Genomic DNA, 18,985 nt, shown 5'->3' on the forward strand with positions numbered 1-18,985 from the left:
CAGATTTCTGGGCACCCACAATAGTAAATGTCAGATAACGTGCGATTCCCGCCTTAGAGCTGTTCTTGTGATGGCATATATATATATATATAGGGTATACTACATGAGATCTGCTCCCAAAAATTTAGAAAAACTATTTTTACCCTATAGGCGGCCTTATTTAGATCCTCATAGTTCATCTATGTAGAATAGTAGTATGGAGCCGCTTGGCCTCGCTCGGTGGAGGGTTACAGAGGCTATTTTGGGCACAGTATGTTTAGGGAAACTTTTTTTTTTATTATTTTTTACCCTTTTTAATGAAACAAAATAATTGTCATGATTTTTCACAGACATGGACTCCCACAGCGTGACCCTGATTTCCTTAAATCTGCTGATCTTAAGCGGCTGCTGGAACACGTACGCCGTCTCCAACATCAGCCTGAGAACCTTCATCGGCTGCGCTGTGCGGGAATTCACCTTTTTGGCAAAGAAACCCGGCTGTAAGGGTTTACGTGTCACCACTGATGCCTGCTGGGGGCGCTGTGAGACTTGGGAGGTACCTCATTCCCTTTGATTGTTCCATTTTAGTTTTCTTTTGTACGTTTGCTGCCAGTCTCGAAAGTTATATATTTTTTACTTTGAGTGACCTAAAAAGTAAAGATTCTGTTGTTTTCGAAGTGTTAAATTGAAAGAATAATGTTTTTGTATGTCTGCAATGGGGTTACGTTGCTCAGTTGCTGTCACGTGGGGTTCTGGTGATGCCAGGTCACACAGGACATTTTTGATGCAGTTTTTTTTTTTTTTTTTTTGAGACTCGGCCAAAAGCAGATAAAAAAAAATAAATTGGGAAATACAAAGGAAGTTGTTGTACTTCTCCTCCTTCCTCCTGGATCTGCTCTGCACTTTGAGGTACAGTTTTTACGCCAAAGCTCATCTGAAACTTGAAAAAGGAGCAATCAGCTCACCTGTCCCGCTGCACAGCAAAATAATCCAGCAATAGCAACAGTCCAAACGATAGCCGGCACTCACATCTTCTTAAAAGAATTGCTTTATTGATCCAGTAGTATAAAAGGAACAAAAAAATGGCTGAACACAACAACAGCACAAAATTAAAAAGGCAGAAAAGAAATATCCGCTGCGCTCCGAGGCAACATGTTTCAGACCTGCATGGACCTTTGTCAAGCCAACAAAGGTCCAGGCAGGTCAGAAACAGGTTGCCTGGGAGCGCAGCGGATATTTCTTTTCTGCCTTTTTAATTTTGTGCTGTTGTTGTGTTCAGCCATTTTTTTGTTCCTTTTATACTACTTCATCCAAAACTACTTGTGTTTTTAGCAGCGCAAACTATAAGCCGTAATTCACACTACTAAAAAAGTCAATGCTAAATGCATCCTAAATATATGTGATGCGATCAGTTCGGGTCGGGCCAGGAATTGCGGCCATATGGCCTCATTCATTCATGATTCACGTACTTACTTGCTCTATCATGGTTTTGAACCTATGGGGCTGTTCACATGTCTCCATATTTTTTGTGGACACTCAATCCACGAGAAATATTGCGATATGTCAGATTTTGATCCAATTCATTGATCTACGGTAAATCTTGCTTTTAATTTTATGGCATTGTGAGAAACTTGGAAGCAGATGGAGAAAAGTGGTCCTGGGTTAAAATCCCACCAAGGAAAAAAATCTGCAAGGAGTTTGTATGTTCTCCCCGTGTTTGGATGTGAGAAGAAACCCACACAAAGACACTGATAGGGAATTTTAGATTGTGAGCTCCAATGGGGACAGTGATGACCATGTATAAACTAAACTAAAACTAACACATTGAGTGTGACAACGAGAGCGTGCCCCTGCCCCTCTTTCTGAGGGGGACTATCTGGCGTATTTCAGTTGCCCCCTGTGTAGTTTTTTTTTTTAATAGAGAATATATCATCTCTGCAATTTATTCTGATCCTACTTTGTTTTCACTTGATTTACACTTGTAGTCCTACTCCCATGGATTTTCACATAAAACTTTGTCTCGAACAAGGAGAGACTTTCCATCAAGATACATGAAAGTCATGTGTAACTTTATGACGTGGTCACCGTGTCGCCTTGGTCTGAAAGTCATTTGCTCTCCAGTACAAGTTTCTTAGAAACTGTTTAGTAGAAAACCAAGCGTTTTTAATTTAAAGGTTTGTTTAGACTCTGATCACACAGCGGCACCGTTGTCACCAGTTTGTGTTTTGATCCTTTTTGAAGTAAATGGAGCTGAGCTGCAGTACCACACAGACTCTGCAGACAGGGGTGGCGCTGTTTTTTTTTGGAATAAAGCAAATCAAGTAAGGTTGAGTTCAAACAAGCTCAGAGCCAGACTGCTGCAGGAGCTACGCTCTACTTACAAGCACTAATCTGGTCTGAATTCAGCTATTCAATACAAAACATATAATAATTATTACTATTGATGATATTATTTTTATTTTTATCAGTATTAGTATTTTTATTTATTTTTATTTATTATTGATATTATTTACATTATATTATTTTTTTTTATTTTATTTGTATTTTTCTTAGCATTATTTTTAGTATTTTTATTTTATTGTATTTGTATTTTTATTTTTTTTTGTCTGCAAGGTCGATGCGGTCTGTTGCACACACGACCCCAAAAATACTTTTGTTTTTAGAAATAAGATTTTTCTGCTTCCTTAGATTTTTCTGGATATAAGATACCATATTCTTCATTACTACCTATGAATATCTTTATTTTTATTGCAGAAGCCTATCCTCGACCCTCCACACATAGACGCTTACCACAGAGTCTGCACCTACAATGAGACCAGGCTGGTCACCGTGAAGTTACCCAACTGCATCCCCAAAGTGGATCCCTTCTTCACGTACCCCGTGGCGATCAGGTGTGACTGTGGCGTCTGCTCCACTGCCATGACAGAGTGCGAGACCCTGTGAGGAGCCCCCCGGAGGCTTCAGGATTGTCGTTTTATACTTGTTTTATAGCTTTATGCGCAGTAAAACCGACGGCGCCTCCTATAGGTATATATAGTGTATGTACATGGACATGGTGAGCTGCCAGTCTATATATTCAGTAATGCCATAAAGTAATGCCCTGATATATTCTAAGGATTTTTTGTCACGTTTATTCTAATATACCTTATACCAATTCTTCAAATTTTCAAGATCTCCAATTGCCGTCATTAAATGTAAACGAGAATATTTTTCGGAGACAGAAAATAAACCCTTTTTGGGTTTGTTTGAAAGAAAAAAAAAAAAAGAGGTTAGATGGATATCCCATGGATATGTCTGTTGTGAGACAATCCCTTTAAAGGGTGGAAGTCCTAAATGTTTGACAGATGAGGGTACCACCATTCCCAGTTCTGGCTCATGTCTGCCCACCAGTGAGTGAGGCGGTGCTAGCTGACCATACGCCAGCTCTGACCATTCATGGCTATGGGTCTTCCGAATCCAACAGGGGGTATCTGCTCATTGTATACAGAACTTCTAAATAAATGAAGCCGGCGTGTGCTCAGCCACCACCTCTCCACTCACTAGTGGTCAGACGGTGTCCTGATTGCGGGACCCCCTTTGTGGTGACCACTTCCTATCAAACATTTGTCATATTCTATGGAAACGCTATATATTGTCCCTTTAAATGTTATATAAAAGTAGGAACTTCTTTATATTTTGAGTACTAAGTTATTGTTTTTTGGAAGTTGTGGCTGACCACCATCACCACCCCAGCCTTTACGATTTCCCAGCCTCCCAATGTGAAATCAGCCTTTTATTCAGTATAACTTTTCTATTTTCTTGATATAAATCCCTGTTGCCTGTGCAATGCAGTCCAGTCGGCGGTCTTAAGTGATTGTCACTAAGAACCCGCCCACTGGACTCCTAAGCCCAGAAAATACAAGATGCTGCATCTCTTCCAGCAAACCCATATATCCGTCTGTCCCATACCTTCTGCTCTATAGCATATTGCTGGCAGATCAGACACCATGTGTAATGGGAAACGTTCCCTTTTAGGTAACATTTATGGTTCATCCAGTGTTCCCTAAAAAGCAGTGGACTTGTGAGTTACAAAGCAGGGTGCCGGCCCATTACTTATACAAGTATATAAATATATTAATGAGCTTTACTATTAATGCTGTAAACCTCATGATAATCTACTGATGAAATATATTACTTTTAAGTACAAATATTTGGACTGTTTTTTATCTCCCAATCTGAAGTTGTTTTTTTATTTAGATACAGTAAAGTCATATTCTCTTGATCTGACTCTCTAGGGTAACACCAAACCCTTAATCAGATCCCTCATTCCCATGATCTGACTCTCTGGGGCATTTGATAAAGGCTCTGGTATCACCCCAGAGAATCAGGTCAAGAGATTGAGGCATTTGATGAAGGATCGGGTGTCAACCCAATCTCTTGATCTGATACTCTGGGGTTTCACCAGACCCTTCATCAGATACCTCATTCTCATGATCTGACTCTCTGGGGTTTCACCAGACCCTTCATCAGATCCCTCATTCTCATGATCTGACTCTCTGGGGTGACACCAGACCCTTCATCAGATCCCTCATTCTCTTGACCTGACACTCTGGGGTTTCACCAGACCCTTCATCAGATGCCTCATTCTCATGATCTGACTCTCTGGGGTTTCACCAGACCCTTCATCAGATGCCTCATTCTCTTGATCTGACTCTCTGGGGTGACACCAGACCCTTCATCAGATCCCTCATTCTCATGATCTGACACTCTGGGGTGACACCAGACCCTTCATCAGATGCCTCATTCTCTTGATCTGACTCTCTGGGGTGACACCAGACCCTTCATCAGATCCCTCATTCTCTTGATCTGACTCTCTGGGGTGACACCAGACCCTTCATCAGATGCCTCATTCTCTTGATCTGACTCTCTGGGGTGACACCAGACCCTTCATCAGATCCCTCATTCTCTTGATCTGACTCTCTGGGGTGACACCAGACCCTTCATCAGATGCCTCATTCTCTTGATCTGACTCTCTGGGGTGACACCAGACCCTTCATCAGATCCCTCATTCTCTTGATCTGACTCTCTGGGGTGACACCAGACCCTTCATCAGATCCCTCATTCTCATGATCTGACACTCTGGGGTGACACCAGACCCTTCATCAGATGCCTCATTCTCTTGATCTGACTCTCTGGGGTGACACAAGACCCTTCATCAGATCCCTCATTCTCTTGATCTGACTCTCTGGGGTGACACCAGACCCTTCATCAGATCCCTCACTCATGATATGAAGCTCTCGGAGATTGGCAACATATTGTCTTGCAATGTCATGAGATCCCGCGCTGGCATCGAACTGTCCAAAGGCTGCAAAAAACTCGCCAAAGAAGGAGCGATTCCTGACGTAGTTTCCACTGCAAAACTTGTAGTGTCCGAACACCTCAAAAACTGAGTGCGCACGTGCCCTTAGTGCTCCCCTGCCGCTGTAAACCTATGACTCCCATCATGCCCTTACATCTTCAGGCTGTCATGGCATGACGAGAGTTCTAGTTTTGCTACTAGTGTAGAGCCACAGGTTGGGGCGCATTACTGTAACTTCAGTCTAGTGTACTAGAGAGGGATAAGAGGAGAGTCTGTCAGCACAAAATGACTGTTCAAACCAAGCACAGGCGATCGGTGCACCCTTGGTGTGGCCAAACGGTTAACTTCACCTTCCCAACTCCTTGTTTTACACCCATCTCTGCTCTTCTCAGCCAGAGCTGTCAATCAAGGAAGAGAAGAGCATAGGTAGGTGGGAAGGTGCGCTGAACTGTTTGGGTGCACTGAACGCATGGGCTTGGTTTGATCAGTCATTTTGTGCTGACAGACTCACTTTACAAAGAAAAAAACCAAACAAACCTTTTGGCTATTGTGGTGGTCCCATATTTTGAAATCTTCACCAAATTCAACAACAAACGTTGGACATTTCGGTTTATGGGTTTTATTATATAGTAATGTAAAGTCAACTAAAATGTATAAAACAGAATCAGAAGCAGTTTCCATTCTCCTTTCAAAGAGACTCTTCATTTCTCTCTCCTTGGAGCTAATGGAAACAGTCATCATGTAGGCACCAGAGCGCAGGCACCATGGCACGGACCTTAGTGTTAATGACAGATCACACAGTTTTATCTACAGAGAAGATTCGCCGTTTCTTATTCTTCCAGGTGGGAAGTCTTACATCCGTAGCAGCGCACCCTGTCACATACATATTAAGGGCGTCCATTGGAAGAGAAGGCACGTATGGTATATAGAGACGTCACAGTGTGAGGGGGATGGGAAGGTGAGATACAGAGAGATGTTGTATCATGGAGGCGTCACAGATCAAAGGCTCCACGCCCGACAGGAGAAGTTATCCCCTCTGGTCATATCCTCCACGTTGCTTTGTTCATGGGCCGAGCGCTCACATCTGTCCACAATCTGTGGTTTTGTTCTGCACAATAATCCCCATCCGACCTGTAGGAATGAACTCAGACAATTGTGCAGGAGTTGCGACACTTCCCGCAGCCTTTCTTCTTCTTCTTCGGGTGGAACACTGTGAGGATGGCTTCGTCAAACACATTCTTCAGCCCTTTTTGAGTCAGCGCTGAACACTCCAGGTAGCATTGTGCTCCGATCTGTCAAAACACAAAGACGCACACACTCAGCACACGATACCGTTCTGTAGGATCGGCTACTCACCATCATGTCCTGCTGATCCAGCCTAGAGTGATCTCCGGGTGCTCATATCGGTAATTCCTATATCTAGGGAGCTTCGGTCAGCATGGATATGACTTCAAGGAAAAGTTTAGAAAACTTTTGATGTCCTTGAAACTTTTAATTAATGGTTTCGCTGTAGGATAGGCCATAAATGTATGACCGATAGGACCATGACATTTAGGAAGCCCACAGATCAGGAGGAAAAAAAATGTGAACCCTTAGACGGTTAAGGAAAAAAGATGCCTACTTTGAAGGATTGTGTGACACATACAGCTCTGCCCAGCAACTTACCATCTTTGCGAGTTTCATCCCTTGCTCATAACTGATGGGCTTCTCTTTCATGTAAAGAAGTCGAGCCAAGGTCTTGGGGTCGTCCCGCAAATCAATCTGGAATTGCACATAAATTAAGTTATTTTACAAATAAAACAAGCCGGGATGCAGCTACTTCGGCCTGCTTATGTCTGACACCTTCCCTAATACACTGCTCAAAAAAATAAAGGGAACACTCAAATAACACATCCTAGATCTGAATGAATGAAATATTCTCATTGAATACTTTGTTCTGTACAAAGTTGAATGTGCTGACAACAAAATCACACAAAAATCATCAATGGAAATCAAATTTATTAAGCAATGGAGGCCTGGATTTGGAGTCACCCCCAAAATGAAAGTGGGAAAACACACTACAGGCTGATCCAACTTTGATGTAATGTCCTTAAAACAAGTCAAAATGAGGCTCCGTATTGTGTGTGGCCTCCACGTGCCTGTATGACCTCCCTACAACGCCTGGGCATGCTCCTGATGAGGTTGCGGATGGTCTCCTGTGGGATCTCCTCCCAGACCTGGACTAAAGCATCCGTCAACTCCTGGACAGTCTGTGGTGCAACGTGACGTTGGTGGATGGAGCGAGACGTGATGTCCCAGATGTGCTCAATCGGATTCAGGTCTGGGGAACGGGCGGCCAGTCCATAGCTTCAATGCCTTCATCTTGCAGGAACTGCTGACACACTCCAGCACATGAGGTCTGGCATTGTCCTGCATTAGGAGGAACCCAGGGCCAACCGCACCAGCATATGGTCTCACAAGGGGTCTGAGGATCTCATCTCGGTACCTAATGGCAGTCAGGCTACCTCTGGCGAGCACATGGAGGGATGTGCAGCCCTCCAAAGAAATGCCACCCCACACCATTACTGACCCACTGCCAAACCGGTCATGCTGAAGGATGTTGCAGGCAGCAGATCGCTCTCCACGGCATCTCCAGTCTGTCACATTTGCTCAGTGTGAACCTGCTTTCATCTGTGAAGAGCACAGGGCGCCAGTGGCGACTTTGCCAATCCTGGTGTTCTGTGGCAAATGCCAAGCGTCCTGCACGGTGTTGGGCTGTGAGCACAACCCTCATCTGTGGACGTCGGGCCCTCATACCACCCTCATGGAGTCGGTTTCTAACCGTTTGTGCAGACACATGCACATTTGTGGCCTGCTGGAGGTCATTTTGCAGGGCTCTGGCAGTGCTCCTCCTGTTCCTCCTTGCACAAAGGCGGAGGTAGCGGTGGTGCTGCTGGGTTGTTGCCCTCCTACGGCCCCCTCCACGTCTCCTGGTGTACTGGCCTGTCTCCTGGTAGCGCCTCCAGCCTCCTGACACTAAGCTGACACAGCAAACCTTCTTGCCCCAGCTTGCATTGATGTGCCATCCTGGATGAGCTGCACTACCTGAGCAACTTCTGTGGGTTGTAGAGTCCGTCTCATGCTACCACGAGTGTGAAAGCACAACCAACATTCAAAAGTGACCAAAACATCAGCCAGAAAGCATTGGTACTGAGATGTGGTGTGTGGTCCCCACCTGCAGAACCACTCCTTTATTGAGGATGTCTTGATAATTGCCAATAATTTCCATCTATTGTCTAATCCATTTGCACAACAGCATGTGAAATTGATTGTCAATCAGTGTTGCTTCCTAAGTGGACAGTTTGATTTCACAGAAGTTTGATTTACTTGGAGTTATATTCTGTTGTTTAAGTGTTCCCTTTATTTTTTAGAGCAGTGTACATTACATCCATTGGCTGCATCTGATTTAGGAATAGTCAGTAATTCCCTGATATATTCCCATTATGTGCTGGTTTCACAGCTCTGACATTCATGGGCCGAGTAAGGACAGCGTCACTGGCATTTATAAGGCTGAGGAGTATGGGCCAGGAGTCCCACGGCCGGTCCGGACAACGCTGTCCTTAATTAGGCCAATTTCACAGTTCCAACATTCACAGCCCAAGTTAATGGAAGGAACAAACTATTCTATAGCTCTCAAAGAGTGACTTATCTACTAGAAAAACAAATCTCCCTTAGGATAGAGACCCCGTACCCATAAGATCATTAATTAAAGGTACTGATTAGAAAACCGTGGCTGCTTTCTTTTAGAAACAGTGCCACCTGTACCTTTTGGGTTGTGTCTGGTATTGCAACTCAGCCCCACTGAAGTGAATGGAACTCGGCAACAATATCACACACATCCCCTGGTCAGGGCTGCCAGTGTTTAAGAAAGAAGTCAGCCATATTTTTCTAATCCTGGACATCGCCCTTTAAGTCTTTCCAAAATGTCAGCTGAATACAACTGCTGTTTAGCACAGTTTGTTTTCTGGGTAACTCTGGATGGGGCAACATGAAGCTTTTTTGAAAGGCACCGATACAGAACCTGTATCATAAATGGCACATAGGAGACCCTATTAGTGTCATCGCCTTATGTGTCACAAGACTTTATACTTCCAAAGGCACCCGCCGTGCATCCCCACTGACTGCTATCGCTATTGCAGGGACTGACTGCTATCGCTATTGCAGGGACTGACTGCTATCGCTATTGCAGGGACTGACTGCTATCGCTATTGCAGGGACTGACTGCTATCGCTATTGCAGGGACTGACTGCTATCGCTATTGCAGGGACTGACTGCTATCGCTATTGCAGGGACTGACTGCTATCGCTATTGCAGGGACTGACTGCTATCGCTATTGTGAAGCAATTATGATTTTTTGGGAGCTGTGAGCAGCACCTTATGTACAATACTGATGCATCCTGGGCTCATTACCAGGGGCTCTTTATTTACCTGTGTGCCTATTAGGACATAGGGTACATGTGGCATACAAGCCCTGAGCTCTGACACCCATTCCTCCTGCACGTTCTGGTAAGAGGCTGGATTGACAACGGAGAAGCAAATCAGGAACACATCAGTGTTGGGGTAGGAGAGAGGTCTGAGCTGGTCATAGTCTTCCTGTAGAGAAGCAAGCAGATTTATTCACATTACTACTACTTTCCATATTTAATGCACTTATGTTCAACCGCTCATTATTCAGTACAAGTGAGTAAATAAATAAAATAAGGAGCTTTTTATAAAGTTTGCAGAAAAAAAAGTAATATCTAATCTAGCCACTAGGTGGCAGCAGTTACATAGCCATAAAGCACTGGGCTGCAGAAATGGGAGATGAGTAGAGATGAGCGTTGTTCTACTCGAACTGTTCGCCAATCTCAAATTCGAGCTGTTTTGGGCGGTGTTCGAGCCGTTCGGCGAACACGAACAATTTGAGAAAAATTCGGCTGTTCGAGGTTATGTTCGATAACTGTTCGTGCACCAAAATCATAACTGGATTTTTTCTCAGTAATGATGAAAATTAATGTTAATACGCAGTTTGAGTGTACAGCGGGGCGGGGGGAGGGGCAGGGGATGGATCTCTGCAGGAACAATGAAGATCTCCATTTTTTTTTCTCTTTCCCGCATTTACAGTGGGGAGGTGCAATCTGTCAGCCTATCAGCAGCGCACACACGGAGCGAAGTGCTTTTTTCACACAAGCAAGGTCATGTGTCATTGGCAGTGTATGTCACATGTCCTTGCCCTATAAGACCAAGCCATTTTCCCCGTCGCCACCATTTTCTCACTGCTGCAGCTGCGTGTTAGACGGCACCGCTGTTGCTGTGTGCGCTATACCTTGTTAATTTCAAGCCAATTTTCGCACAAATCTACAGATAGCTTGGGAGTAGGGAATAGTTGTGATTGCAGTCTTTTTAAGGACTAGGTTACAGCATTTCCTACGACTTATATCAGGCAGGTCTGTGCTCTTAAATAGATAGATTGTGGGAGTAAAGACTAATTGTAATTGCAGTCCTTTTCAGGACTAGGTTACATCAGTTCCTATCAGTTTTTGCCAGGCAGGTCTGTGCCAGTGCTGTGCAAGTTTTTTTCACAGCATTTGGCTGAATCTAGCAAAGGTAATCCTTTTTGGCCTATTGCAGAGTGTGTTAGTCAGTGGAGTAGCCTATCTGTGTTGCAAGATATACCACCTGTGTATAGAATACCAATTTTTTTACTGCACCTAGTGAAGTAAAATCTTTTGGGCATAGCATCATTCTATTAGTCCATCTATACTGACCTCCATCAGGTTGCAAACTGAATATAATTTTTTTCTGCATCTAGCTCTGAAAAAATATTTGGCCTTCTAGCAGTGTGTGGGACTTGTTCTATTAATCCATCTATACTGACCTCCATCAGGTTGCAAACTGAATATATTTTTTTTCTGCATCTAGCTCTGAAAAAATATTTGGGCTTCTAGCAGTGTGTGGGACTTGGTCTATTAGTCCATCTATACTGACCTCCATCAGGTTGCAAATTAAAAATAATTTTTTTCTGCATCTAGCTCTGAAAAAATATTTGGGCTTCTAGCAGTGTGTGGGACTTTCTCTATTAGTCCATCTATACTGACCTCCATCAGGTTGCAAATTGAATATAATTTTTTTCTGCATCTAACCCAGCCAATAGTTTTGGCCTAATACCACAGTTTGGCCACTCAGCTCTGCTCGGTTACCATCCATTGTTTTTTTGTGCAAACAACTCCAGAGTTGTGAATTAGTTAACCACCAAAATGAGTGGAAAAAGGCCTGCTGCTGGTGGAAAGGGGAATAGGCGTGTTGGGAAGGGGAAAAAAGGTTGTGTCCGTGGGGTAGGTGCAGAAGAAAGACCATCTTCCAGCCAAACTAAAATGTCTACTTCTTTTAGCGGACAATGTGATAAGATCCCTTTCTTACGGCCACGCCAATCGCTACAAATTCCAGATGAGGCACAAAAACAGCAGGTGCTTCAACGGATATCAAGTGCTCCTTTAAGTGGGCTCTCCTCCACATCAACTTCAACATCACAAATACTCCAGTCCTCAAAGGTGTCACCCAAATCGCACTTGCTTCCTCACAGCTCCCAAATCTCCAGCTGCCCGTCTGAGTATGAGGTAGAACAGATGGTTGAGTCTGCAGAGCTGTTTACTCATACTATAGCCTGGGAATCAGAGGTCGACTCCAGCGCTTCTGTGAATCCAGACGAGGAAATGATCTGCACTGATGCCCAGAATCTTTATGAGTCGGATCCAGGACCAGACGCAGAAGGTTCTGACCATAATGTAGACCCTCATTCCCAAACTGTAACTCCTGTTGGTGGAGACAATGAGGAAGACGATGATGAGACTCAAATACCTGATTGGAGCGACAACTTTAGTTTTTTGTCAGGGCAGGAACAGGTTGGCTCTGAGGACGACGGGTGTGATAACACACAGGGTGATGATGATGAGGTTGGAGATCCCACTTACTGTCAACCCACAGTCAGCCAAGAGATGAGGTCAGCAGAGGAGGTGGAGGAAGATGCTAGTGACGACGAGGTCAGGTTGCGCCTTCCTGGACAGAGACGTAGTACTGGAAGCACGTCAACAACTGCATCCTCAAACACAACTCTGCCTCTCACCACAAGTCGTGGTGGCTCTTCAGGTCGCATGGGTGCTAAGCCTTGCATAGCCTGGGCATTTTTTCAGATCGATAAAGATGACCCAACTCGTGTTATCTGTAACATTTGTCAGCAAAAGCTAAGTAGAGGCCAAAAAATACATAGTTTGAGTACTTCATGCATGAACCGGCACATGGACATGAAGCATAAGTTGCAGTGGGAAGCTCAGTGTGCTACAATGTGGCCTAGCCGGCCGGGCCAATCGCCGTCTGCCATATCTTGTGCATCCGCGGCCTCTTCATCCTCTGTGACTGGGGGGACAGCAGTCACACCTGTTTTGGGACGCAGACCTGCCACCTCTTTACCCGCAACAGCCAGCGTGATTGGCAGGTCATCATTTTCTTTGGAGGTGGTAACACCAGCTGGTGTTGAGCGCTGTCCGACATCGATAGCACCACCTTTGGATCAAGGCAACCTAACATGTCCGCCTGCATCTTCCTCACAGACCGGCAGTTTGCCGGGGACACCCTTATCAACCCCGTCTAAGCACAATAGCCAGCCCTCGGTCCCTCAGATGTGGACAAGTAAAAGACCATTTCCTCCTAGCCATGAGAAAGCTAAGAGGTTGAATTTCACCATCTGCAAGTTCTTGGCTACAGAAATGCTGCCTTTCCGCCTGGTGGACACAGAGGATTTTCAAGACCTTATGTCCGTCGCAGTGCCCCAGTACCAGATGCCCAGTCGGCACTACTTCTCAAAGAAAGGTGTGCCTGCGCTCCACCAGCATGTCGCACACAACATCACTGCTTCTTTGAGAAACTCTGTGTGTGACAGGGTGCATTTCACCACAGACACTTGGACGAGTAGGCATGGACAGGGGCGTTACATGTCGCTGACTGGGCACTGGGTAACTATGGTGACAGCAGGACAAGGGGCTGCTGTCCAAGTCTTGCCATCCCCACGAGTTGTGCGTCAATCCTCTTTATGTCAAAGTTCCTCCACTGCTTCTGCCTCCTCAACCTCCTCTCGGTCTTCCACCTGCACCCAAAGCCTGTCTGGTCATGCCACAAGCTTTCTAACTGCGCAGAAGGGATCCTGCACACCTCCTTACTATGCTGGCAGTAGGGCTCAACGTCATCAGGCGGTTTTTACTTTGAAATGTCTGGGAAATGTGAGTCACACAGCTGAGGAGTTGTGGTCAGCTCTGGAGAACCAATTTCATGAATGGTTGTCTCCACTGGACCTGAAACCAGGGAAGGCCATGTGCGACAATGCTGCAAACCTGGGTGCGGCCCTTCGCCGGGGCAATGTCACACACGTGCCTTGTATGGCTCACGTGTTGAACCTGGTTGTCCAGCAATTTTTAGCCCACTATCCCAGACTAGATGGCCTTCTGCAGAGGGCACGGTCGCTGTGTGCTCACTTCCGCCGTTCGCATCCCGCAGCTCAGCGACTTACATCTCTACAGAAGTCGTTGGGCCTGCCACTTCACCGGCTAAAATGCGATGTGCCTACCCGGTGGAATTCAACTCTGCACATGTTGCAGCGACTGTGGCAGCACCGACAAGCCCTGGTGCAATACGTTCGGACGTATAGCCTGGGCCAACGAGATCCAGAGGTGGGGCAAATCACGCTGGAGGAGTGGTCTCAGATCAGGGACCTATGCACCCTTCTGCACAGTTTTGAAATGGCGACGAAGATGTTTAGTGCTGACGATGCCATTATCAGCATGACTATTCCGGTGATTTACATGCTGGAGCACATGTTAAACAGAATTCGGAGTCAGGTGGTGGCACAAGAGGAGGTGGAGGAAGTAGAGGAGGAGGAGTTGTATGCGGAAGGGCTAACATCTGCAAGGTCTAGACGGTCGGCAGCACCAAGGCGGCAGGCATGTGAGGGTGGGGGAGATGGTTTTACCAGGGCGCATGGTAGCAGCCAAACTAGTGAGGAAGGTGCAGGAGCCCAGGAAGAAGTGGAGGACGAACTGATGGAAGACTCATCAGATGAGGGAGACCATGATTACATTTCTGTTGTGCGAGGTTGGGGGGAGAGGACAGAGGAAGGAAGCATGATTGTTACCTCGCCACCAACACAACAGGGACTTGGTGCTCCTGGATGCGCAACACACATGAGTGCCTTCTTGCTGCACTACCTGCAACATGACCCTCGAATTGTGAGAATTAGAAATAATCCTGACTACTGGGTTGCCACACTGTTAGATCCCCGGTACAAAAGTAAATTTGCAGAAATTATTCCTGCCATAGAAAGGGATGCACGCATGCAGGAGTATCAGCAGAGACTGTTGCAGAATCTTACATGTGCTTTTCCACAAAACACCAGTGGTGCACGTAGTGAATCTCACAGTTCCAACTTGCCAACCGTGGGACCGTCAAGTGTTCAGCACTCAAACCGTAACAGAACCACAGTATCTGCTGGTAACAACAATTTTGCGGAATCATTTCACCACTTTTTTAGCCCATCCTTTGCAAGGCCACAGGAAACAAGAAGTCTGACACATAGTCAACGCCTAGAGACGATGGTACAGGAGTATCTCCAAGTAAACATTGAAGCCATGACTGTGTCACTGGACCCTTGCTCTTTTTGGGCTTCCAATCTGGATAAATGGCCGGAGCTAGCCACTTACGCCTTGGAGATCTTGTCATGCCCCGCAGCCAGCGTTCTGTCTGAACGTGTGTTCAGCGCTGCTGGTGGTGTGCTGACAGATAAGCGCACGCGGCTCTCCACTGATAATGTAGACAGACTCGCGTTCATAAAGATGAACAAATCATGGATCCGAATCGGCTTTTCTACCCCTGTGTCATCCTGGGGAGAGTAAAAGCTTGATGATTGGTTAAAATCACCCTACCAACCGTTTTAAGCTTTCAAATTACTAATCATGTTTATCTGTATCTTGGCTGGAAAATAATTTGGGCTTTGTAGCAGTGTGCAGCACTGATTCTATTAGGCCATCTATAATTAGCTCCACCAGATTTAAAATTACTAATCATGTTTATCTGTATCTTGACTGGAAAATATTTTGGGCTTTGTAGCAGTGTGCAGCACTGATCCTATTAGGCCATCTATACTAAGCTCCACCAGATTTAAAATTAATAATAATTTTTAGCTGCATCTAGCCTGGAAAATAATTTTGGGGCTCCGAGATGCGCAAGGCACATAAGTGCCTTCTTGCTGCACTACCTGCAACATGACCCTCATATTGTCAGAATTCGAAGTAATCATGACTACTGGGTTGCCACACTCTTAGATCCCCCAAACTTTTCGATCAACCTTTTCATTTTAATAAAGACCAAAAAAATGGTCATTTTTGAAATTATAAGCATTAGCAGGTTATTAGAAACTGAAATCAAACAGTTTTCAACTCAAAACTTGATTCTAGGTGATGTTACATTTTCACATAGGACCCCTTGTTCGAAAGGAGCTTCTGAACTCTCTCGTCCATTGAATGTCAGGTTTTGGATGGTTTCTGCTTCAATTGTTTTGCATGAGGACAGAATACCCTCCCAGAGCTGTTGCTTAGATGTGAACTGCCTCCCGCCATCATAGACTCTCCTTTTGATGATGCTCCAGAGGTTCTGAATGGGGTAGAGGTCAGGGGAGCATGGGGGTCACACCATAAGTTTGTCCCCTTTTATGCCCATAGCAGCCAGAGATGCAGATGTTTTATGTGCAGCAAGAGATGGTGCATTATCATGCAAAAAAATGATCTTGCTGTGAAATACACGGTTCTTCTTCTTGAACCATGGCAGGAAGTGCTGTTTGAGAAAATCCACATTCATTATGGAGTTCATCTTTAGCGCCTTCAGGGATCCTAAAGGGGCCGACAATCTCTCTCCCCATGATTCCAGCCCAAAACATTACTCCACCTCCTCCTTGTTGGCGCTGTAGCCGTGTTTGCGTGGGGTGTCCATCAACCAGCCATCCTCCACTCCATCCATCTGGACCATCAAGCGCTGCACGGCACTCATCAGTGAACAAAACAGTTTTGAAATCAGTCTTCATGTAATGTTTAGCCCACTGGAGCCGTTTCTGCTTGTGTGAAGTGGATAGAGGAGGTCGACAGGATGGCGTATGCACAGCTGCAAACCTCTGAAGGACCCTGCATCTTGTTGTTCGGGGGACGTTGGAGGCACAAGCAGCTTCAAAAACTTGTCTGCTGCTATGACAAGGCTTTTTTGCCGCTGCTCTTTCAACCTGACGTAATTGCCTGTAGGAAAGAGTCCTCAATTTGCCCTTATCAGCACGCACACGTGTGTACTGTGAATCAGCTACATACTTCTTGATTGCCAAGACACTTCATCCTGATCATCGCACAATGTTGATTGTAGTCATGCCTTGACCTAAACACTCCACAATTTGTTGCTTCTCAGCAGCCGACACATCCTTTTTCTTTCCCATTTTGGCAGAAAATGTAGGCTGCTTAATAATGTGAGAGAGCCTTCTTAAGTAGTCTTGCCTTTCATTGGACACACCTGCCAAACTAATTAGCACAGCTTACAGTGATATAAAGAGCCCTGACACACATCACCATCAATGAGTTTAACTGACAAACAAACAAATTCTTCCCTTATCACTCCTAAACACTTTTTGCATAATAATTTGGAACACAGTGTACATGTGCTTTTCCACAAAACACCAGCGGTTCACGTAGTGAATCTTACAGTTCTAACTTGCCAACCGTGGTCTGTATGGAGTTGTTCAATAAAGGGCCCAAAATTAAGATAACATAGATGGGAGAGGTCTCTATGAATAGGAATTCCTAAGTATTTGATACCCTGTGAGGGCCAGGCAAAGGGAAAGTTGGACTGGATGGAATCCTATATGGATTTGGGGAGGGAGACATCGAGGGCCTCAGACTTCGCTGTATTGATTTTAAAATTTGACCATGTAACAAAGTGATCTATTTCAGCCATAACAGCAGGGATGGATATATGTGATTGAGTGATATATACTAGGACATCATCAGCAAATAGAGAGCACTTGTACTCGGTGCCTCCCACCTCAATCCACCTAATATTGGGGTTATGGCGAATTGATGAGAGCAGGTGCTCCGTCACTAGGATGTATAAGAGAGGGGACAGAGAACATCCCTGCCTTGTCCCATTGGTGATTGTGAAAGGTGATGAAAATGTTCTGACGCGCCCCCTGGGCCTTGGGACACCCGGAGCCGGACCCTTTTTGGTGGATGCTGGTGGTTGTAGTCTTCGTGGCGGCGACCCGGTTCCGTGGCTCAGGGCGGTCAAACCAGTGGCGGAACTATTTATGTGGTTTTGATGTTTAAATGTCCGACTACGCCACCCGTGGATTGCGGTCAGAGTGAACCGCCGCTCCAGGGCAGACCGCTGAGGCTGGTGTTGTGGGTGCAGCAGAGCGTAGCATAACTCCCCACGGGAGGAGTATAGCCTCAGGGCAGTGTATGCGGAGGATGGGGGTGATGGTGCAGGGCAGCAGCAGTAACGACACGGAGTCAGTGATGCAGTCCAGGGCCTTTACTCACAGTTCTTATTATCCAGACCACGTCTGCAGGTAACGGCTGCCCACGTCGTACTGTGCTCACCAGGTGAGGGGCTCAGACAACTCCCAGATAACTTTGGAGCGCTTCACAGGACCCCCTTTGTGTGTCCTTTGTCTGGCCTTTCTTACCAACCCTTCTGTCCGGCTGCCTCGGGCCTCCTCTTGGTAAACTTGGCGCCAGTTTCCCTGACCCTATGTGGTGCCTTCCTAGCGGGTGTAGCGAGGGGCTGCGCCACATAAAATGTCACAGCCTCCTGTTTCTAGCTGAGGGTGGTTTCCTGCCTCCACTAGTTTCGGGGACCGGTCTCCCCCTTTGGCCTGACCCCTCCACGCAGGTGGATTCGGGCGTGCGGTGGCGACTCGCCCGTCCGCACCCCTGGGATCCCTTCGTTCCTCGTTCCTGGAGCCTTCTCCGCTCCTCTTCCTTCCTTCTCCCTCTTCCAGGCCTGGGCCTCTGTTACTAGGCCCGCCTCCGGAGCAGAGCTCATGCAGAGCCCCTGCTCCCTGCCACTTCTGCTCAGACTTCTCTGCACTGAACTAAGATGGTGCCCACCTTTTATACTCCCTTCTCAATGCACCCAGGAACTGCTTCCTCCCTGCTCCTGCACTACAGGGTTCCCCTTCCTCAGTGTTCCCTCCCCCCACTCCAGCCAGGGACAGGGACTGTCGTGCCCATCTCAGGGGCATATTGGTCGCCCTGCCCCACGGCAATGTGGTGTAATGCATGCAGGTATCGGGTCCTGATCCACACTACATCCTTACCTGAGAGTGAGATATCACACCTCTGGGTGAGGTGCAATACCTCTGTAGCAACCGAGCCCTCAGGGTGCTACAGTTCCATTTATCTTCAACCTAGGTGACGTATTGCGATACAGGGCCGTGATTTTGGCTATAAAAGGGTCCCCTAGACCCCTACCCCAAGCTTTTTAAGAGAATCATATATGGCGTGCCAGGAGACTCTATGGAATGCTTTCTCAGCATCCAACGAGAGTATCTAATTACAAATTTTTAACTGC

General features: G+C 46.1%; 2 protein-coding genes across 2 annotated transcripts in view; one reads left to right on the forward strand and one right to left on the reverse strand.

Annotated features, from left to right (window-relative positions):
- The first annotated feature begins 331 nt into the window (after nucleotides 1-331).
- Nucleotides 332-3,238, forward strand: GPHB5 (glycoprotein hormone subunit beta 5). Its single transcript, XM_073638700.1, has 2 exons — nucleotides 332-535; nucleotides 2,734-3,238. The coding sequence occupies exons 1-2, from the start codon at nucleotides 332-334 to the stop codon at nucleotides 2,920-2,922; spliced, it is 393 nt and encodes a 130-aa protein (XP_073494801.1). The 3' UTR covers nucleotides 2,923-3,238.
- Nucleotides 3,239-5,920: 2,682 nt separating this feature from the next.
- Nucleotides 5,921-18,985, reverse strand: part of RHOJ (ras homolog family member J) — a 74,495-nt gene continuing 61,430 nt past the window's right edge. Inside the window, exons 3-5 of the mRNA XM_073638699.1 lie at nucleotides 9,785-9,949; nucleotides 6,983-7,078; nucleotides 5,921-6,609 (exon numbers count right to left, since the gene is read on the reverse strand). Coding sequence (XP_073494800.1) covers nucleotides 6,463-6,609; nucleotides 6,983-7,078; nucleotides 9,785-9,949 — 408 coding nt within the window. The 3' untranslated portion in view covers nucleotides 5,921-6,462. The remainder of the gene's footprint in view (nucleotides 6,610-6,982; nucleotides 7,079-9,784; nucleotides 9,950-18,985) is intronic.

This window comes from Phyllobates terribilis, unplaced genomic scaffold, assembly GCF_046119375.1.
Source record: "Phyllobates terribilis strain yellow unplaced genomic scaffold, ASM4611937v1 Scaffold_7__3_contigs__length_470593459, whole genome shotgun sequence".
NCBI lineage: Eukaryota > Metazoa > Chordata > Amphibia > Anura > Dendrobatidae > Phyllobates > Phyllobates terribilis.

Excerpts from the sequence above, each read along its gene's own strand:
- GPHB5 (XM_073638700.1), top strand. The coding sequence starts at position 332 with ATGGACTCCCACAGCGTGACCCTGATTTCCTTAAATCTGCTGATCTTA. Across the intron at positions 536-2,733 it reads GGCGCTGTGAGACTTGGGAG|AAGCCTATCCTCGACCCTCC; the intron begins GTACCTCATTCC and ends TTTTTATTGCAG.